We start from the raw sequence: 16,761 nt of genomic DNA, 5'->3' as shown, positions 1-16,761 counted from the left end.
ACAGACCCAAAGGAATATCTTTATTTTGTTAGTTGAAACTTTTAAGTTTTAGGGCTTACGCTAAAGCCCTAGCAATTCCATTCCGTCTGAATATCGTAAAGCTCGAGACTAGGCCGTAGTGCAGGAAATCAAACACCAGTGGTCGCTTTAGTTTATCAATACTTTTTATTGGTATATCGTAAGGCTTACACGTTTCGCAAGATATGTGACCCCAGCTGACCCAGTCGAAGCAGCACCCAACGCCTAGTACTTGTACCCACCGGCACCACCAGCGCCGCCAGCACCACCGCCGCCGCCACCACGAGCTCCTGGCTGAGGACCCTGCGGGTAGGTGGCCTCACCCTCGTAGCTCACGTCCGCGTGGTAGCCCGTCTTCCAGTCGGCGGTGTAGCGGACGATCTGGGTCCTTCCGTCGGGCATCTGGACGCGGTACTCGCCGGTCACCACGTCGCCGTCACTGGACGCCTTGTGCGCATAGTCGTTGGCGGTCTCCGGATCCTGGACGGCGTACTCGAAGTCGTACGGCATGCCGGGCACGTGGACATGGTCCTGCATTCGGGATAATGGACGCGATCAGTAACATGAAAAGGTATTTATCAAGTCTAGTACTTAAATTTAGAAATAAAAGTATTACGAAACCGTAATAAATTAAAGACTGCTAGTTTGACACAGTTTTTGTAGAGAAACACATTAGCATGAACTTAAATCTTAATGTCTATATACCAATGTTATGATGATACTTCTGGCAATCACAATTAAGCTCTGTATCTCTGCGATGCCTAACTGATCTCTGATCTTACACCGAGGCTGAGAGATCATTATGTTGATCATCAAATTGGAATAAAACCTTATCGAATGCATTACAATGCCTCATTACCCAGTGATCTCTGCTCTTTTGCCTCATTTGCCTCATGATGGCGGTGTATGGGGATTAGGATATACTCACATCGGCTGGCTGGCCAGGAATGTTGCGGGGAGTGCCGGGAGGTGCTGGAGGCCGAGGTCCAGGTGCCGCAGGTCTTCCAGGTGGGGCGGGCTTCTGTGGAGTTACAGGTCATTTAGCCAACGGATAAGTCAAAAATGAATCAGGAAAACCCTCCAAATGGGGTGTAAATACTACTCATTACTTCAATAACCTGTCGTACTGAATTATAGGTGATGCAATATTTATTGTTAGCTTGGGAAGATAGGAAGACCTGAACTGCTGAACTTCGCGTTATGGAAGTTCAGCTGTATTGTGTTATTTTCGCAACGATCTGCCGTTCGGTTGGGGGATCTCAAAGGTTAACTTCCATTCATTTTCAACTGCCAAAGCCACAGCCCTTCACCGGCCGATTCGAAATGTTGCCATCATTTTGGGCCGACATTCAGCAGCATGACGTGCCGCATTTATTGAGTTGAGCCACAGCACTCCGGGTGATAAATGCGGCGACAAATCTCGACTGGCTCCAACTGGCTTGGCTGCCCCTGCATCTGCAACTGCAACTGCTCCCAGAATGATGGCCGTAATTAGTCCGTTGACTGGGATTCAATTTGAGGCGGTTGGCCAGGCCATTCAGCCAGATAGCCACATGCCCATATACACACACATACCCTTTCAGCCAGATAACTCAGATTCAGTTTGCAGCTATACTCACGAATGGGGTCTTGGGTTCCGAGTAGTCGTAGCCGTTCTTGGTGGGCGGGAGGTACGCGTTGGAGCCCGGGGCGATCTGGGCGTAGGCATAGGCACTGATGGCAGCGAGGGATAAGCTCTGCAAGACAATCGAGTGGAATTCAGTTTAGTTAGCTGAGCTACACGTGGCATAAGCCTAAGCTAGTTTAGCACAAACAAATTCTGTAATAATTCAAAGTAGTTCAAAAGGCAGTGTATGTTTTTATCTCGTGGCTTTCAGTTTCAGTGTGGTTACCCTTAACTTTGTATATATGCAATTTCCCTGATTTTTGCCGGTGTAGGAACCGGCCATTTGGTGCGCCATTATATCAGTGACTTAAAGGTTACATTAAGAGGGCGAACTGAAAAGTGAACGGTTGCAAATGGATGTAGAAGCCCCGATAAGATCGCGACTGACATTCAGCCATGTCGGAGCAGGTGCATCAGCATCTGCATCCCAAGCAGAAGCTGAAGCCGAAGCAGAGGAAGAGGAAGCCGGAGCCAAGGAGGCGGCAATTTATTTAGAACGTGCCCCCTAGGCGTTTGCTCAGCGCCCGCAAAAGGGCAGCAAATGGCGGAGGTGAGTGGCGATCTGCCGCCGATTCCGCGATTCCGCGATTCTGCTCTTTAAACACGGCTAATTGACACATGCACATGGCGGTGGCCAACGATGTTGGACGTTGGTTGCTGGTGACGGCAGCTCGTCGACGCATCCACATGTCAGATTGCAGCCATCCATCAGTTAGTTGGCCGACAGCCGCCGGTCAACCAGTTGCCATAACCACTTGGCCAGGCCAATCCGCGGGGCTACTGCCTGTCATCTAATGTCTCGTTTGTGTGCGCTTTTTTGCTGCCAACTTTTCAATTTACATATGTACATACGTACATGCATGCTGCAACGGATTGCGGAAATGCTGCATTGCCACTAAATTATCCACTGCCAGCGGAACGTACGAGTTGAGTGAATATTCTATGCGGCCAGGCTTGGGGCATTGATCATTATTATCAGTATCATTAGCGATACAGGTGGGAACTGCTTTACATTGTTTGCTGATTAGTTGTGTGTGCATATTGCTAAATTGCGCATACGACGTGTTGGCCGAACGTGTAACTCCAGCCACATGGGAGCATATTTGGTCAAGGAAAGCGGGATTCCGCTTTGCACGAGGCTTTCCCATGGATAAACTCAATCGCGATGGGGAATCAAATTTCAGAATATTATACAAAAACTTAATTAATTTCCCATGTACCGATTTTATGTGTTAATATTTATATTTATATTTATATTAATACACATTACTCATAGCATTTGCAGTTCACCTTCTGAAGTATTTTATAAACGATTCACTTTCTACACATGATAAATTTCAAATGAATGCTAATAAAATCGTATGGCTGGCATCTCGTCCATTATAAATTTATGTAGTAAATATGAAAAAAATTGCCTTGAATTTTACTTTTCCATATACTAATCCCAACATATTTTTAAGTACTCCTACTTATACCGAGTAATATGCATTAAATTTTCCCATATATTTAATGAGGCATATCGGGCAATTTCCACCGGCATTTTACACATTTTGCTCACCCATCAAATGAGTTTAAATTTAAATTAATTAGCTCCACTAAAGTTTCCGCAATTACCGCGCTGGGTGGTCCTAACCTTCAGGTTCTTCAAGTACAAAACTCGAAGCGGCAACAGACACAAAAACCTGGCCAATAAGCATGTCAACGGCAATTGTGCATGTAAAACAAATGTAATTATCTCTAGTCGGCCCAGCAAATACAAGAAAAAAACCCTTGTCGACTTCAATAAAATAACTGCAAATAATTTGCGTGTTAATTAAATAAAAGAGCCAAATGAGCCGCAGAATAAATTGCAGCAACTTGTCGACAGCCGAAACTTAATGGGCAAGAGGGAGATGGAGTGGCCAAAAATTGCAGATAGCCAAGTTGCAACAAATGGTACTGCCAAAGTTGGCAGAAGGGGAGGATCGCGGCAACAGTCTGGCTGAAAGATTCAGACAATCAGGCAACGAATCTGCGGTTATTTAAGATCGCTACGGTGGGCCTAGTAGATGAAACCGCAGTCAAACACTTTTAATAATTTAAGGCCATTAATTAGGAAAAATCCTCTAAGCAAAATAGGCGGTTTTGGGGCAAATAAGGAGTTATTAGTTATTATTTTAAGGGATAAAACCTTAAAATAATTATTATGTACATGTTTTTCTAGCCAAATCTTAACTTTCCTATAAGTTGCGCCATTAGTATTCGGTCTCATTTGGAGTTGGCAACCGTGACTATGGCATCTGCACCTTTATGTGGTCCAAGTTCTGTTCTCATTGCGGGAGAATGCTCATTAGACTCGAAGGTTTTCTTGCGTTGCCATGGTCTGTGGCTTTCCCATTCGCCATGGTTGGTGGCCAGCAGCACCTTGACTCCGCGGAGAGGCAGGCATTGATCTTGCCCCGCTGGTGGCGCTACCAAGACGGCGCTCTATGATTAAGATTTGTGTTGGCCAAGTGCCCGCACTTTTATTTTATTGCTCACCGCGCGCAGGTATGTATCTTGCCACCCATTATGGATCCCAATTCAAATCCAATTCCAAAATCTGAAGGCACGAGCCTGCTCGCATTGAAGCATCATTAATCGTGCGCAATCCAATAAATTAACAATTGTTTGCTTTGTCCGGCTTATTATTAAATGGCCATTATGCTGCCGTTGGCCGAGTTGGCTGGGTTGTTAATTACAGCAATGAGCTCTTTGCCAGTTATTGAGTTTGTTTTATTAAATCAACAAGTTTTGTTCGAGCGCTTCCATAATTAATCATAGCGCATAGCAGTGTATACATGTGTGCGGAAGGCCGTGGAAAAGCGCAAATGTGTGGATGTACCTCACTTCTAGACAGATTGTTGTGTCCGCCCACTGGTCACTCATCAAGTGGATGGCCACCCGGGAACATCAAGTGAATATTATACTACTATAAATATAATACACTATAATGAAACTCTAAAGAAGCTGTAGATTTTGCACCATAAAGCTTATAGGTCAAACCGGCTCTGGCTCAGTTTCGCCTACCATAGCCAAGTAATAATTGTGCAAATCCTCACATTTGATCACGACCCAGTTTACAAAGCGGATGCCGAATTACAGCGATCCGCTTAGATGTATTTATTTATGACAATCGTCTTTGGAACGCGGCTTAAATGGCAAACTCGAGTGTCTGGAGCTGTGTGCAGTTGATTTATGGGCGGTTAGCATTTAATATGCTTAAGCCGATTGCATCGGATAGCAACAGTTTATGGTGAGCAATAAAAATGTTTACGCCAAAATGTCTTCATAAAAATCCAGATGTACGGATATGCCGCTGCAGTTGTATTTATTTAATTGATTTAATTGCTCCCCTGTCTGGGAAAGAAGTTTAAATGTTGCTTTCAGATCTGGCATTAATGGCATTTTGTTTCTTATTATTTCGGGCTGTTATTAAGTCGTCATCAGGGAATGGAGGCATATAGATTTTACAACAGTTGCATCATTTTGGAGCGGCGGCACCCCTACACAACTCCAGCAGCATTCTGCAACGCCCACTCGTGGGTCGATGATGAGGTTTGGCTTCCTACTTATGGATGCCATGTTGTCTTAATTTATGGAATTTTTGCACATTTTTTTTGTGCCGTATCTCACCGCAGCTGCTTCCCAGCAATTACCAGAGTAACACAACCGAAAAAAGTCCCCTACATAGATGTTAGATTAACATGCACTTGCAACACACGACACGACTTCGCGTCGCGACTCGTTCAGTAGAACAACAAACATTTGGTTGACCTTTTCATCGCCATCTACATCTGCATCGCCTTTGCTGCTCTGTTGCATGTTGCATGTTGCGGTGCGGTGCGGTTTTTTTTTGTTTTTTAAGCCAAGCTGCTCTCCCCCTCTTTTGGGGCATTGAAATGCAAATTTGGCAAAATAAAAGTTAATGGGCCAAGTGAATGGCAGGCGGCGGCGGGAGAAGAGAGCTTGCAATGGGAAATGACTTTTATTGCAGTTTGCAGTTCGCAGTTCGCCGCTTGAGTCTTTTGTTGCAACTTGCAACTTGTTGGCAAGTCAGACGATTTCAATCAGCTCTTTTCGCTTTCCTTGTGCAACTTGCAGCCCATGTTCCCAGCTGTTTGCCACAGAGTCACGTGCCCGCTGGATACAAGGACAATGCCAAAGATCAAAGGTTGGCCAGCTTGTCTCACGACTGAAGTCTCCTCGGGCACTCATCTGTGATAAGTCAATTTCTTTTTCGCCTCCTTATCGGCAGATCGTACACCAGTATGGGCATCTTCTACACCACATTAACCCTCTTTAACCCGAATTAAATAACACACTTCAATGCACTAAAGCCGCCAGCTAGTCCATAAAGATATTAACCTTTCAAATAACCAAAAACGGGCAAGAAAAACTTATAAATTATATGCTACGATCGAATACTTCAAGTAGTTGTTTATGACCAACTATGCATTTGCAAGTTGTTCATGTGCAATTACTTAAAATGTTATAAAAAACATTGTGGGAGCCTTTTTGTCTCATAAAAACTGAGTTAAATAGACACAGTGTGGTATTATAGTTGAGTGATGGATTAAATTAGTTTTTTGTGTCTATGGTTATAGTTTTGCTATAAACATCTGGTGTACAACAAGAAAGGCAAGTCGAGTGAAAATGATGTGCTTTATTTAAGCCAAAATTGTTGTGCAGAAGCCGCAGCTACCAAAATTGTTGTACAATGAAAACCAAGTACAACTTTTTCTTTTGTGTGACTGAGAATTATTTCTCCGCCATTTAAATGTTAGAATTTCGGTTAAAAGCCGAGTGAACCAATTTTCCAATTGCCAGCTGTTGTAGACCCACAAAAACGCCGACGAAATAGCACTTGCAGCCAGAATAGTGCAATTAAAAATTCCTCGCCCAAGGGAAACGGGAGAAGTGCCTCTTATCCACATTGCGCATACGCCACGTTGGACGCTCTGGTTTTGGTTGGGCAATTAGCGAATACAGAGGCGGAGGCTGGGCTTTTGTAATCAGCTGAAATTTCGATTTAATTAGATTACCACACAAACACACACAAAGGCCCAGATGCTTGGCTGGTTACCATTTCCACTGTTGAAAATACTCGTGCCACATACATACAAGTATATGCCGCTGCACTTGCCGCTTGCTCAAGCGTCATTAATTTTTTGCCATTTGGGTTTTCTTCGGTTGGATTTTTTTCCCCGGCACTCGAGCCATTGCCAAAGACAATAAAACCGCACAAAGATGCAGCAAATATCGGCGAAGCCGCAAAATTGCATAGTTCCAAGGCAGAAGAATGGGTCTGAGCGCCCATTCGACGACCCCCGGGCTCAATTACCTAAGCACGGATCAGCTTTGAGGCAATGCCAATCGGCATCAAGCGAAATCCGGCAAATCTGGCAAATCTGCCAAATTATTTCAATTAAAATTGAATTTGTAATGCAAGGGTAGGCCTGTCCGAAATGACGAATGGGGAATACGCTGCTCTGAACAGAACGCTTACCAAAGTAATAATGAGCTTGTAGCTTGAAATATTAGGATTGAATGTGGTGCAACTTCCCATGAAGATATATTTTAGCCTTAGCTTTAAATTACTAATAGTTAGCTTGTAATTCTATGAACATATTCTGCTCACGAATTGTTGAAAATAATTTGTACAATTTTACCAATAGCTCGACAAAATGCAAGTGGCCCTTTGAAATACCCTCAACATATCCATCATTCATTGGGCAATCGCTTACACTCGAATCGTCAGCCCGTCAGCACTGCAGCGACGAGCCCATGAAAGACTTTTGGCCAGACATGCGATATATTGGCCATAATCAGGCGGCTCTAATCAGAATCGCAGGCAGCATTGACCCGTGGCTGCATTCACAATTCCCCATTCGCTGCGGCCGGCGAATGCAACAATTCAGCATTTGCAGAATGCAGAATGCAGAATACAGAATGTGGAATGCGGAATGCAGAATGCAGAATTTGCAGCTTCGACTTTCGGCTTTTGCCAGCTCATCATCATCAGCGTCGGACTCAAATATCAAACTGTGAATATTTTAGGTTTGTCATTTGAAATTCAAAAGCGTGCCCGACCGAACGGCAGTCAATGCTGGCTCCCTGCAATCCGCCTGCAATCGTTTCTCGGATTCTTTGCCACCAGCTCTGCAATTTTCGCGTGCGAAAATGAGCAGCTGGAATCATGGCCATTAATATGCAGCAGCAGTTGGGCATTACTTGCTGGTGTGGGTGCACGACGAGTTCGTACTCTGTACTCTGCAGTTGGCTAGTTGGGCAGCTGGGCAGTTGGGTCTTCCGGCTGAAATTAACATGTAAAACATGCTCGCCCCGATGTTCTCAAAGGCCCGTGCACTCGACTGGCCAGCGGCCATTTGTCTATCGAGTGTCTGCCTTTTGGTGGGTTTCAAAACATGAATGGCGAACAAAAAATGCAGAAGACGGCTTTGGGGAAATGGGGAATCGCTGGTGAAAAGTCAAAAAGTTACAAGCGGCAAATTACACGCGTCTGGCTGGAGTTCTTTACTCTTCACTCTTCACTCTGCCCTCAAACTCTATTCCTTTCCTATCGTTTGCTCTACCTTTTGGAAGTTATCTGCTTGGGCGACCAGACGCACCGGAGCTGGAGGAGTGCACTGGGAGAAAAGCCTCGACTCTTATTTTAGTTTAAGAGACATTATCTTAAATATAGCCATTTAAGCTTGGCCTCAAGCACTGCATGTATTTCAAGTATGTTAATTATTAGGTAAGCCACCCATAAAGCACGATTACTTTAATATTCAGAACTCATTCGATAAATACATTACAATTACATTTTAATGACATGTTGATTAAATCTCCTCGAAAATCTTCACACAGACTAATCGCTTTGAATGCAATTATCTTTGAAATTTTTGTTTTTGAGGAAAAGCATATGGAATCGTTTTCATCCTCTTGATTATAGCTTTTTTCCCTGTGCTCACGTAACGCGGAACGGGCGGAGGTGCCTAGGATGGATTCCAGACAGTGTGGTCTTCCGTCTGGACCTGCATTGCATCCAAGTGTCGCAGCAACAATTTAACACGCCCCAGTTACAAAAATAAAGGAAATAAAGGAGCAGCCAGCGAATCGCGCGTCTGTTTTATTTTGTTGCCTGCTTAAGGGCGTCGTCCCAAAACGCAACTCAAAATGCTTCAACAATGGCGAACAAGTGAAAGTGTTTCGGATTTACAAGTGTGCTCTTGATTGCGGGTTGACTTCGTCCCTTCCCGCAAAAGTATTCAATACTGTAATTTCACAATAGGGCTGTGATATATGGAGAATTTACCTGGCAAAAATTGCATATTTATAGGTAACAGAAAGGTTTTCGCTTCACTTCAGTATTACTTTCACAATTTACTGCCAAGTTATATAAATATTTTTAGGAAACTATAAGGTTTATTTTGCAGCAATGTGTTGCAAATTTTAAGAACAAAACTTGTGTCAATTTAGCAGGTGCTAAGTTTAGCTACACAATAAAATCAAGTTGGAGAACTACATATGTTTATACACTTGTTCCAGGGGAGCGGAAAGGCTTGCTATTTTCTTCAGATGATGCCTAATACGAAAGGGAAATATATATTACCAACATGTGTCCCCGCCCCTAACCTTTTGGCCTTCTGCTCCACTCGAGTGTTTGGTTGGGAACAATCAGGGAGTACTGCTAAGATTTGGGGCGTATTTTACGTGGCACTTGGCAAACGCAGATGTTGCCAAATATTGAATGCGTATCCATGGAGGAGTACAACGGGTATATATTAACCGGAGCGGAGTGGAGCACTTAAGTGTCTTTGATTATTTGCAATTTGTTCGATTCGGCGGGGTTACTTTGTCCCCTTCGCCACTTGACTTTCGTGTATGTGGACTTGGATTTTGATTATGATGATGAGATGAGATGAGAGGCTCTGTGGCAGACGTGTGGCAAGTTATGCAATCATTTTCGTTGCCATTGACGGCAAGTGTTACCAAAAAGAAAAAGAAAAAAAGGAAAGCAAATGTTTGCCAGGCACTTGAAACAACCAGTTTGATGGGTAGTTTCCTTCAGTTTTCCTGGCAAATCTCATTTAAAGTTACCCCAAAAGCCGCAGCAGAAAAATGACATTGTAGACGGAAAAGGACACTGAGTGACCACGGGTCGTTTTTTCCTGCCAGCGATAAACAAATTTGACATATAACAAGCTTAGCTTGCTGGCCTTTCCACACACACACACAGACACACATGGTTTCTATTTAGCCAAAGGACACGCCTGCGAAATCTCATATGATTTGTTTGGCCAACTGATTTATGTAGGCTTAGCTTCTTTTTTCCAACCCAGAAATACATGTCCTTGTTTTACGTATGTATAAATACTCACAAGCAGGACGAACGACTTGAAGGACATCATATTGTTAGTTGAGTTTCGGTTTTACGTTCACGGACGATGGCAAAAAGTAGTGTATCCACAAACGCCGCTGGCTGAAGTTGAAATTGAAATTGAATTGAGTTGAATTGAATTTATTAGAGTTGTCAATTATTTTATTTATATCATTCGAGCTGATCGAGTGTCTGCTGGGTTTTTATGGTTATTGCACACTATTTCATTTGCAGTCCTTCGTTAGCCACGCTAGTTGTATTAACTCTTACTTTCACCGGGCGGGGGGCGGGTAATTTTATCGCAGGTGGAGTTTCTCAACTAAGGGCCTCCGTTTAAGAGGAGTTTGTTTTATGCCTTAGGCACGGCTAGATTGATTTCCTAGACAACCGCACGAAGTACACGAACGTTTTGAATTAGGTTAGACAATGGAGATGCGCTTGCTTTTTATAATAAACGCTCGAGACGCTGGCAGCGAAGTCGACGGCGACGGCGGCTGCGGCAGCGACGGCAGCAGCGGCGCTCGCGTTGCCAACTGCACCTAAAAGTAACGAAAAAGCGGTTTGAACAATTGAGGCAAGTCTAGCGCCTGACTTCTAGATCATCTGCCGCCGCCGTGGAGCCAAGAGCATCAGGCGCCTCTCAGAATGGCCCACAGAGAGCGGAGCGGTGCTCTCTCCCGTTTTGGCCAAGTGTTGAGGTGGTGAAAAATGTTGCAGATCATCGCCGTGGCACGATCATTACGATGATGGGTAACGAGTTGATAAATGAGTGGCTTGCACGATGATGATGAAGCTGGGGCGGATGTAGAACAAGAGGAGTTGGGTTGCCAGTTGGGGGCCTGCAACGCCCCAAATGGCTTCATTAAATACTCGGCCAAATTTGATATTTAAGCCAAGCTTTTATGAAGTCTGGGCCCTCGGGCGCTGCAGTTGCCAGCGAGACGATACGAAAATGTCACTGGGAATGTCAGATGATAGGTTTCGTTGCAGCGTCCAAAGATACAGTCGCCCTTTTTGTTTATTTGAGCTTTTTTTTCGCCTTTTGCCTTTTGGGAAAGCAGCAGAACATAGAATAAGTTTGGTGAGAAGTACGTGATGCGGTTGCCCGAAGAAAATTGCACAAGCTGCACAAACGTGTTCATGTGGCGTCCCAATTTCCCGCAGCACCTCTGCCAAAATGCAATCTATGACGTGAGGCTCATGCCAAAGATCCGTAACCGAAGCCCCAAAACTCATCCATTGGCCATTGCACAAGGCTGGCAGACGTGTCGAGGGCCTTTGGGCCAACTTCCTCCTTCCCACCAACTTCATGGCTCCTTTTCTTCCGTCAGGCATCAAGCCCCTTTCCATAACCAATTAACCTTGAATGTATCACACTGCTCCGTACGAGCCGAGATTAAATAACAATTAAAAGCAATCTACGAGTATTTCCGATGACTGACTTCAGAGTTGCTTCACTTTTTTATTGACCACTTGCGCGGGGTGATGATGTGTGCGTGCGTGCGATATTAAAATTAGATATTGAAATTATTATGGGGAGCAACCAATCGAAAATAGCTACACTTACAATCAGCGATGCCAAAAATCTCATGTACATTTAGCTACCAGTGGAAATGGTACAAGTTTAAGCCATTTTAGAGATTTAGATTTGTGCCTCTTTTCCAACATAACATGGCATTTGGTGTACCTATCTTGGCCTACAAAATGTGGCAGCTCCATCTGCGCCGCTTACACCTGCTGCCAATCTCCAATGGACCGCTGTGAAAAGTAATTGAACAACTTTGGTTACTTTTAACTTTAGATTTCCGTGACACTCGAGCTGCGGATATGTGTGTGTGGCTCTTCTTCACGCGGAGGCGAACGTACTGTCAAAACGATGTCTTAACAACATAATACCCGCCGACAATCGGGGCCAACTGCCAACTGCCAACTGGTCCGATTGTTCGGATTGTTCAGATTGTTCGGATTGCTGGGATTGTTCCCTGTATCGCACACACTGGGCAAACTGAAATTTCTTTGAGCCGCTCTCGAAATCAAGTGCAATTGGTGGTAGCTGCGATTACGAAAGGATTTCGACTTGAACTGTAATTAGAGCAGTGTGATGGGGCGTATTTGATATTATATAATGGCGCCCAAGTGCAGGCCGCGTTGAAAATGCCCTTTTGATTTGCTCAACAATAACTTGACATCAATTGGGCAACTTTTGTTTCGCTGTCATTGCCTTGGCAGCTGTTGCAGTTTCGGTTTCTTCAGCTTCAGTTTCTTCGATCATTTTTCAAAACGTCCAAAGTTATAAAGTTTTGCAAATTTCCCGCTTAATTCATCAAGTGGACACTCGAGGGCCCAAAGCGAAACGGAAGCAAAACTTAGTCAAACATTCGTGGGCTTCAATAGCCATTTGTGCAGCTTATTCCATTTTTTTACGTTTCTGTCGCCCAGCTGTTGACATTTTAAAGTTTATTGAATTGTTGCAGGCAAGTGGAAGGCGAAATAAAAAAATTAACATTTAAAAGAACAGACTCAAATTCTTCGGCAGAAGCATTTAAGATGATTTTTCCTCGAATTTGTTTTGCCCAATTCGTGCAACATTCAGGCGAATCACCTGTTGATGCTTGTTGCACGTTGTTGCTGCTGCTGCCGCTGCTGCTGCTGCTCTTAGTGTTGCAGTTGCTGTAGAACCAAAATAAATTCCAATACCCCCAGCCAGGCGCACCTTTTTCAAGCTAAAAATGAGTGAATTAGAATAGCCAACTATGTAATTGCCGCATTTTATTGCCACCAGCATTGGAAGTTGTTGCAGTTGCTGCTGCGATCGCTGGCATTGTTATTGTTGTCGCGACCATTGTTGCATCTAAGCCGAGTGTCTTCGTTGCTGCGGCAACTTGATGTTGTGGCCCTCTGAATTTGGTGTGAGAAGTGGTCGAAAACGCGGCGATCTTTGTTTAATTTTCCAGTTTTGAGTCCAGACGGATGATTTGCATTTTTTTCGGCGCGGAGGCGCGCTTTTTACCATTTGCTATTTATAGACTAAATGTCTTGGACTTCTGATGAAATAAATGGAGTTTCCGACAGACTCGCGGTGAAGGCGCATCAAATGTCGTCCGATTCGCTTGGCATTTCCCCATGATCTTCGATTTTATCAGTGGCATTCAAAGCCCAGGTAGAATTAAAATAAAAGTAATTTTTGCTCTTCTCTTACTCGTATTAATTTCTGCCGTGCTCATTAAAAACTTATAGTGTAATGATCGTTTGAAAGTTGCTAACGGCTTCTTTGATTGCTTTCATTACGGCCATCTCCTTTCGGCACTTCCTTCTGATTTGATTTGATCTCTTTGCCGGAGTTTCCTGTTGATTGCGCTCATTATTCCAGCGAGCAACTGTGATAAGTTTTTCCAGCGATGTTGCTGCTGCTGCTGCTGCTGCTGCTGCTGCTCCTGCAACAATCTTGGGGCTAAAGTCGAGCTTGCCCTGTCACTTGCCACACTTGCCACCATTTTTCTTAATGGAAATTTTCATGCTCTTGGCTTTTCTTTAGACAAATTAAGCGAATTTTTTCTGCGTTCACACCTTCCCTAACTTATGCATCCTCATTGTCATCGTCATCTTCTGCACTTGCGTTCATTGCACCCTCAAAAAAAAATGAAAAAAGAAAAATAAGAACAGAAAAAACATAAAAGCTGGGAAGAGAAGAATGAATTTGAGGCAGGAAAAAGTTGTGGAAAACTTTGCACCTAACATAAATCACATCTCAGACCAAGTCATCCGCCCCTTGTGTGTGGGTGCATTTGCATATTCCAATTTTGCATTTAATCAATTTACACCCACCCACCCAACAACCCACACGCAAAACACTGCGTTACAATGGAGGATGGCAACTCTGGCAGCTAGACAATTACCAACATTCCCTGACATCGCCTGCCTGCTCGCATCATTTATCCTTGTTAATTTTTATTTAGTCAGCCGAAGAAGGCAAAAAATCCCTCAGCTCCAGCTCCAGCTCCAGTTTCAGCTTCAGCTTCAGTTTCCCTCTGGGTTACATCCAGAGATCTTGAGCGATTGAGCCGTAACCTGCGTTGACTTGTTTACGTGTTTTCTCCGGAGCACGGATACAAAAGCTCAACAACAGATACGGATTCATTCCGGCAACTCTGTGGGTGGGTGGCACCTGCAGTCCATTCGGCATCTGACTGACTGCAGCAGACGGCGAACAAGTTAAGCGGAAACGGGGACAGAGGACGAAGGACGCAGGACATCGGAACCAGGACGAACCTGATTGAGACACATGTCCACCGAGCAGTGACATTAACTTGTAGTCAATTAAATGCGCCCTGAATCAGGTTAATCAATTGATTCCATTGCCTGGAACTCTTTAAAGTACGAATCCCCAAGGGAGTCTGCATTCAACTCACTTAAATGTGCAAGCTTTAAAGGCTTTACAATGAAATACCAAAACGAAAGTCAAATTATATACTTTATATTATGAATGGAAGATATAAAATATTTTATGGAAAGTGTAACAATTTTTGTTATGAAATCAAGCACGCGTTGATTAACATTCTCATTTAAAGGTAGGCACTTGATGGAAATTCAGGAAATTGCCAAATTGCGTTAATATGCGGATCCTCTTCCCATCGAGAAAATGCCGCAAATGGCTGAGCCAAATTCCCGCTGCCAAATTTTCACACATTTTGATCAGCAGCAGATAAATGCCACCCGGATATATATCAAATACAGGGGCGATGAATTTCGGCCAAGTTTCTGGCAGGGCATTAGCCACGCCCCCAAGTTGCTTATCAATTGCAATGTGAGCCCACCGAAGTTGGCTCCATAACTTGCTGGTACAAAAAATAGAAAAAATATAAGAAAAAAACAGAAGAAAAGCGGCGGGAAATCCAAGGCATTTAACTTGCAATGACAGACCCCACAGCCCCTGGCAAGCGACTAATGGTCAAAACTTATCGTCAAACTTAAATGGGATTTTATTATCGTCGCCGAAAACTTCAACTTCGCTGCTCCTTTGCCGTTTTTCACTTTTTTTTATATATTTTTTTGGTTTCACATGCAGCCTGAGAATGGGCTTGGTCTCAGGGTTTTCGAGCTGCGAGGGCGTGGATTATGGGTTTTCTACCATTTTTCTTTGCCACGCCTAATGCGCTGATTTATATATAATGCCATAATTATAATGCACTTGGTTCTCATGGATTGCCCCAGCGAATTCATACCGCAACTTTTGAGGTCAGCCCACATAAATCTTGTCAAAATTGTGCATTCTTCTATATTTTTGTTTTAATTAACTCGCGAATTGCTTAATTACCGAGAGAAGAATACAAGCCAAGAGACCTTACAAAAAATTGCCCACAAAACTCATAAGAAGTGCATTGAGCTGAGCGACGTGTGCATCTCTTGGCCTGGTCGCGTTGGCAATTAATGTCAATCAAAAGTTGGTAAGATACGAGTACGAGTACCAACTTGGGCACCCCGTTCAAGCTCCAAAAATACGTAAAGAGGAGAACGTGTGGTTTTGAAAGCAGAAAACAAATCATCTTCATACTTTTTAATGTCAAAACAATTAAACTATCGGAAATTAAAAACGCCAAAAAGATCATGTTCCAAGTGGCTTGTGTCACAGTGGGAACGAAAAGTTGGCGGATGCAATATGCTGCCACTCCTCTTCCAAAGACTTAATTAGAAATTCTTTAATGGATTTTTTGCAAAGACTCATACATTATTCAGCAGACGGGAGCATGGGCATTTGCAAGTTTTTCCAATGAAACCATAAATATTTGCTGGTTTTTCCGCTCCATGTGAAGACTTATTCGCCTCACTGTTTTGGGCCAGCCACTTAAATTAGTTAATGAGCTCTGCATGAGTTCGTCATGAGAAGCCGAGAAACCTCAAGCACAAAAACAAAAGAAACGCAAAGATGCAAAAATTCAAAACCAAAGGCGCTTGCTGCCAGCAGAACAAAACCAGAGAATAATGCCAAAAGCAATCTTAGGGTGCGGAGTCGGAAAGTGGCAAACAAATTGGCCAAGACAGCAACAAGCCAGCAACAGAAGTAAGCGACTCTGAAATTTGTTTCTACAACTGTTGGCAACATTGAACTTTAAATGGTAGCAGAGCCACATGTGATTGCGATTCTCGATCTGTGGTATTTTTCCTTCATTTATTTATTTTTTTCTGGTTTCATACACATTTCTGTATCTGCGATGACATCGAAACTGGAAGCCGTTGGCCCGGACTTTCGGGCCAAGTACGTCACGGCGATGATGAAGCCGATGATGCCGATGATGATGGGGCACAAAAGTCGATGCGATCGATCGATTTTCCAAGCAGGCAAATTAATAAAGCCACAATTTTTGGACTACAAGCAGTACAAATCGTCAAGAGCAGCCAGAGAAACACCTTGACCTTCGCCGATGATAAATGGTTAACGGATGGGCGAAGATCGCAAGAAGAAATTTGCTACAATTTTAATTAAGGCCAAACAAGACTTGGAGTAGATCAAATTGTTTGGTACTCGTACCGCTAAAGTGCCTGCACTCGGAAAAATAATTCATTTAATGTGCTGCTCACCTTTGGCCACACTTGTGCATCTGCCAATTTGTTATTTAAATAGAAATTACTCAAATAAAATGCAAAATCGTATAATTAACGTGCTACTCACTTGGCC

At 43.6% G+C, this 16,761-nt stretch overlaps 1 protein-coding gene across 1 annotated transcript; it reads right to left on the bottom strand.

The window, feature by feature from the left end:
• Nucleotides 1-204: 204 nt before the first annotated feature.
• Nucleotides 205-10,540, bottom strand: LOC6549505 (cuticle protein 19). The gene is made up of 5 exons (XM_001975691.3): nt 10,359-10,540; nt 10,090-10,190; nt 1,638-1,754; nt 947-1,039; nt 205-549 (listed from the first exon to the last, which is right to left on the bottom strand). The coding sequence occupies exons 2-5, from the start codon at nt 10,117-10,119 to the stop codon at nt 244-246; spliced, it is 546 nt and encodes a 181-aa protein (XP_001975727.1). The 5' UTR covers nt 10,120-10,190; nt 10,359-10,540; the 3' UTR covers nt 205-243.
• Nucleotides 10,541-16,761: the final 6,221 nt, after the last annotated feature.

Source organism: Drosophila erecta, unplaced genomic scaffold, assembly GCF_003286155.1.
Source record: "Drosophila erecta strain 14021-0224.00,06,07 unplaced genomic scaffold, DereRS2 tig00000092-arrow-pilon, whole genome shotgun sequence".
NCBI classification, from domain to species: Eukaryota; Metazoa; Arthropoda; class Insecta; order Diptera; family Drosophilidae; genus Drosophila; species Drosophila erecta.
This window is presented reverse-complemented; position numbering and strand designations above follow the sequence as displayed.

Excerpts from the sequence above, each read along its gene's own strand:
- LOC6549505 (XM_001975691.3), bottom strand. The coding sequence starts at position 10,119 with ATGATGTCCTTCAAGTCGTTCGTCCTGCTT. Across the intron at positions 1,040-1,637 it reads CGGAACCCAAGACCCCATTC|AAGCCCGCCCCACCTGGAAG; the intron begins GTGAGTATAGCT and ends GTAACTCCACAG. Across the intron at positions 550-946 it reads TTCCTGGCCAGCCAGCCGAT|GACCATGTCCACGTGCCCGG; the intron begins GTGAGTATATCC and ends TCCCGAATGCAG.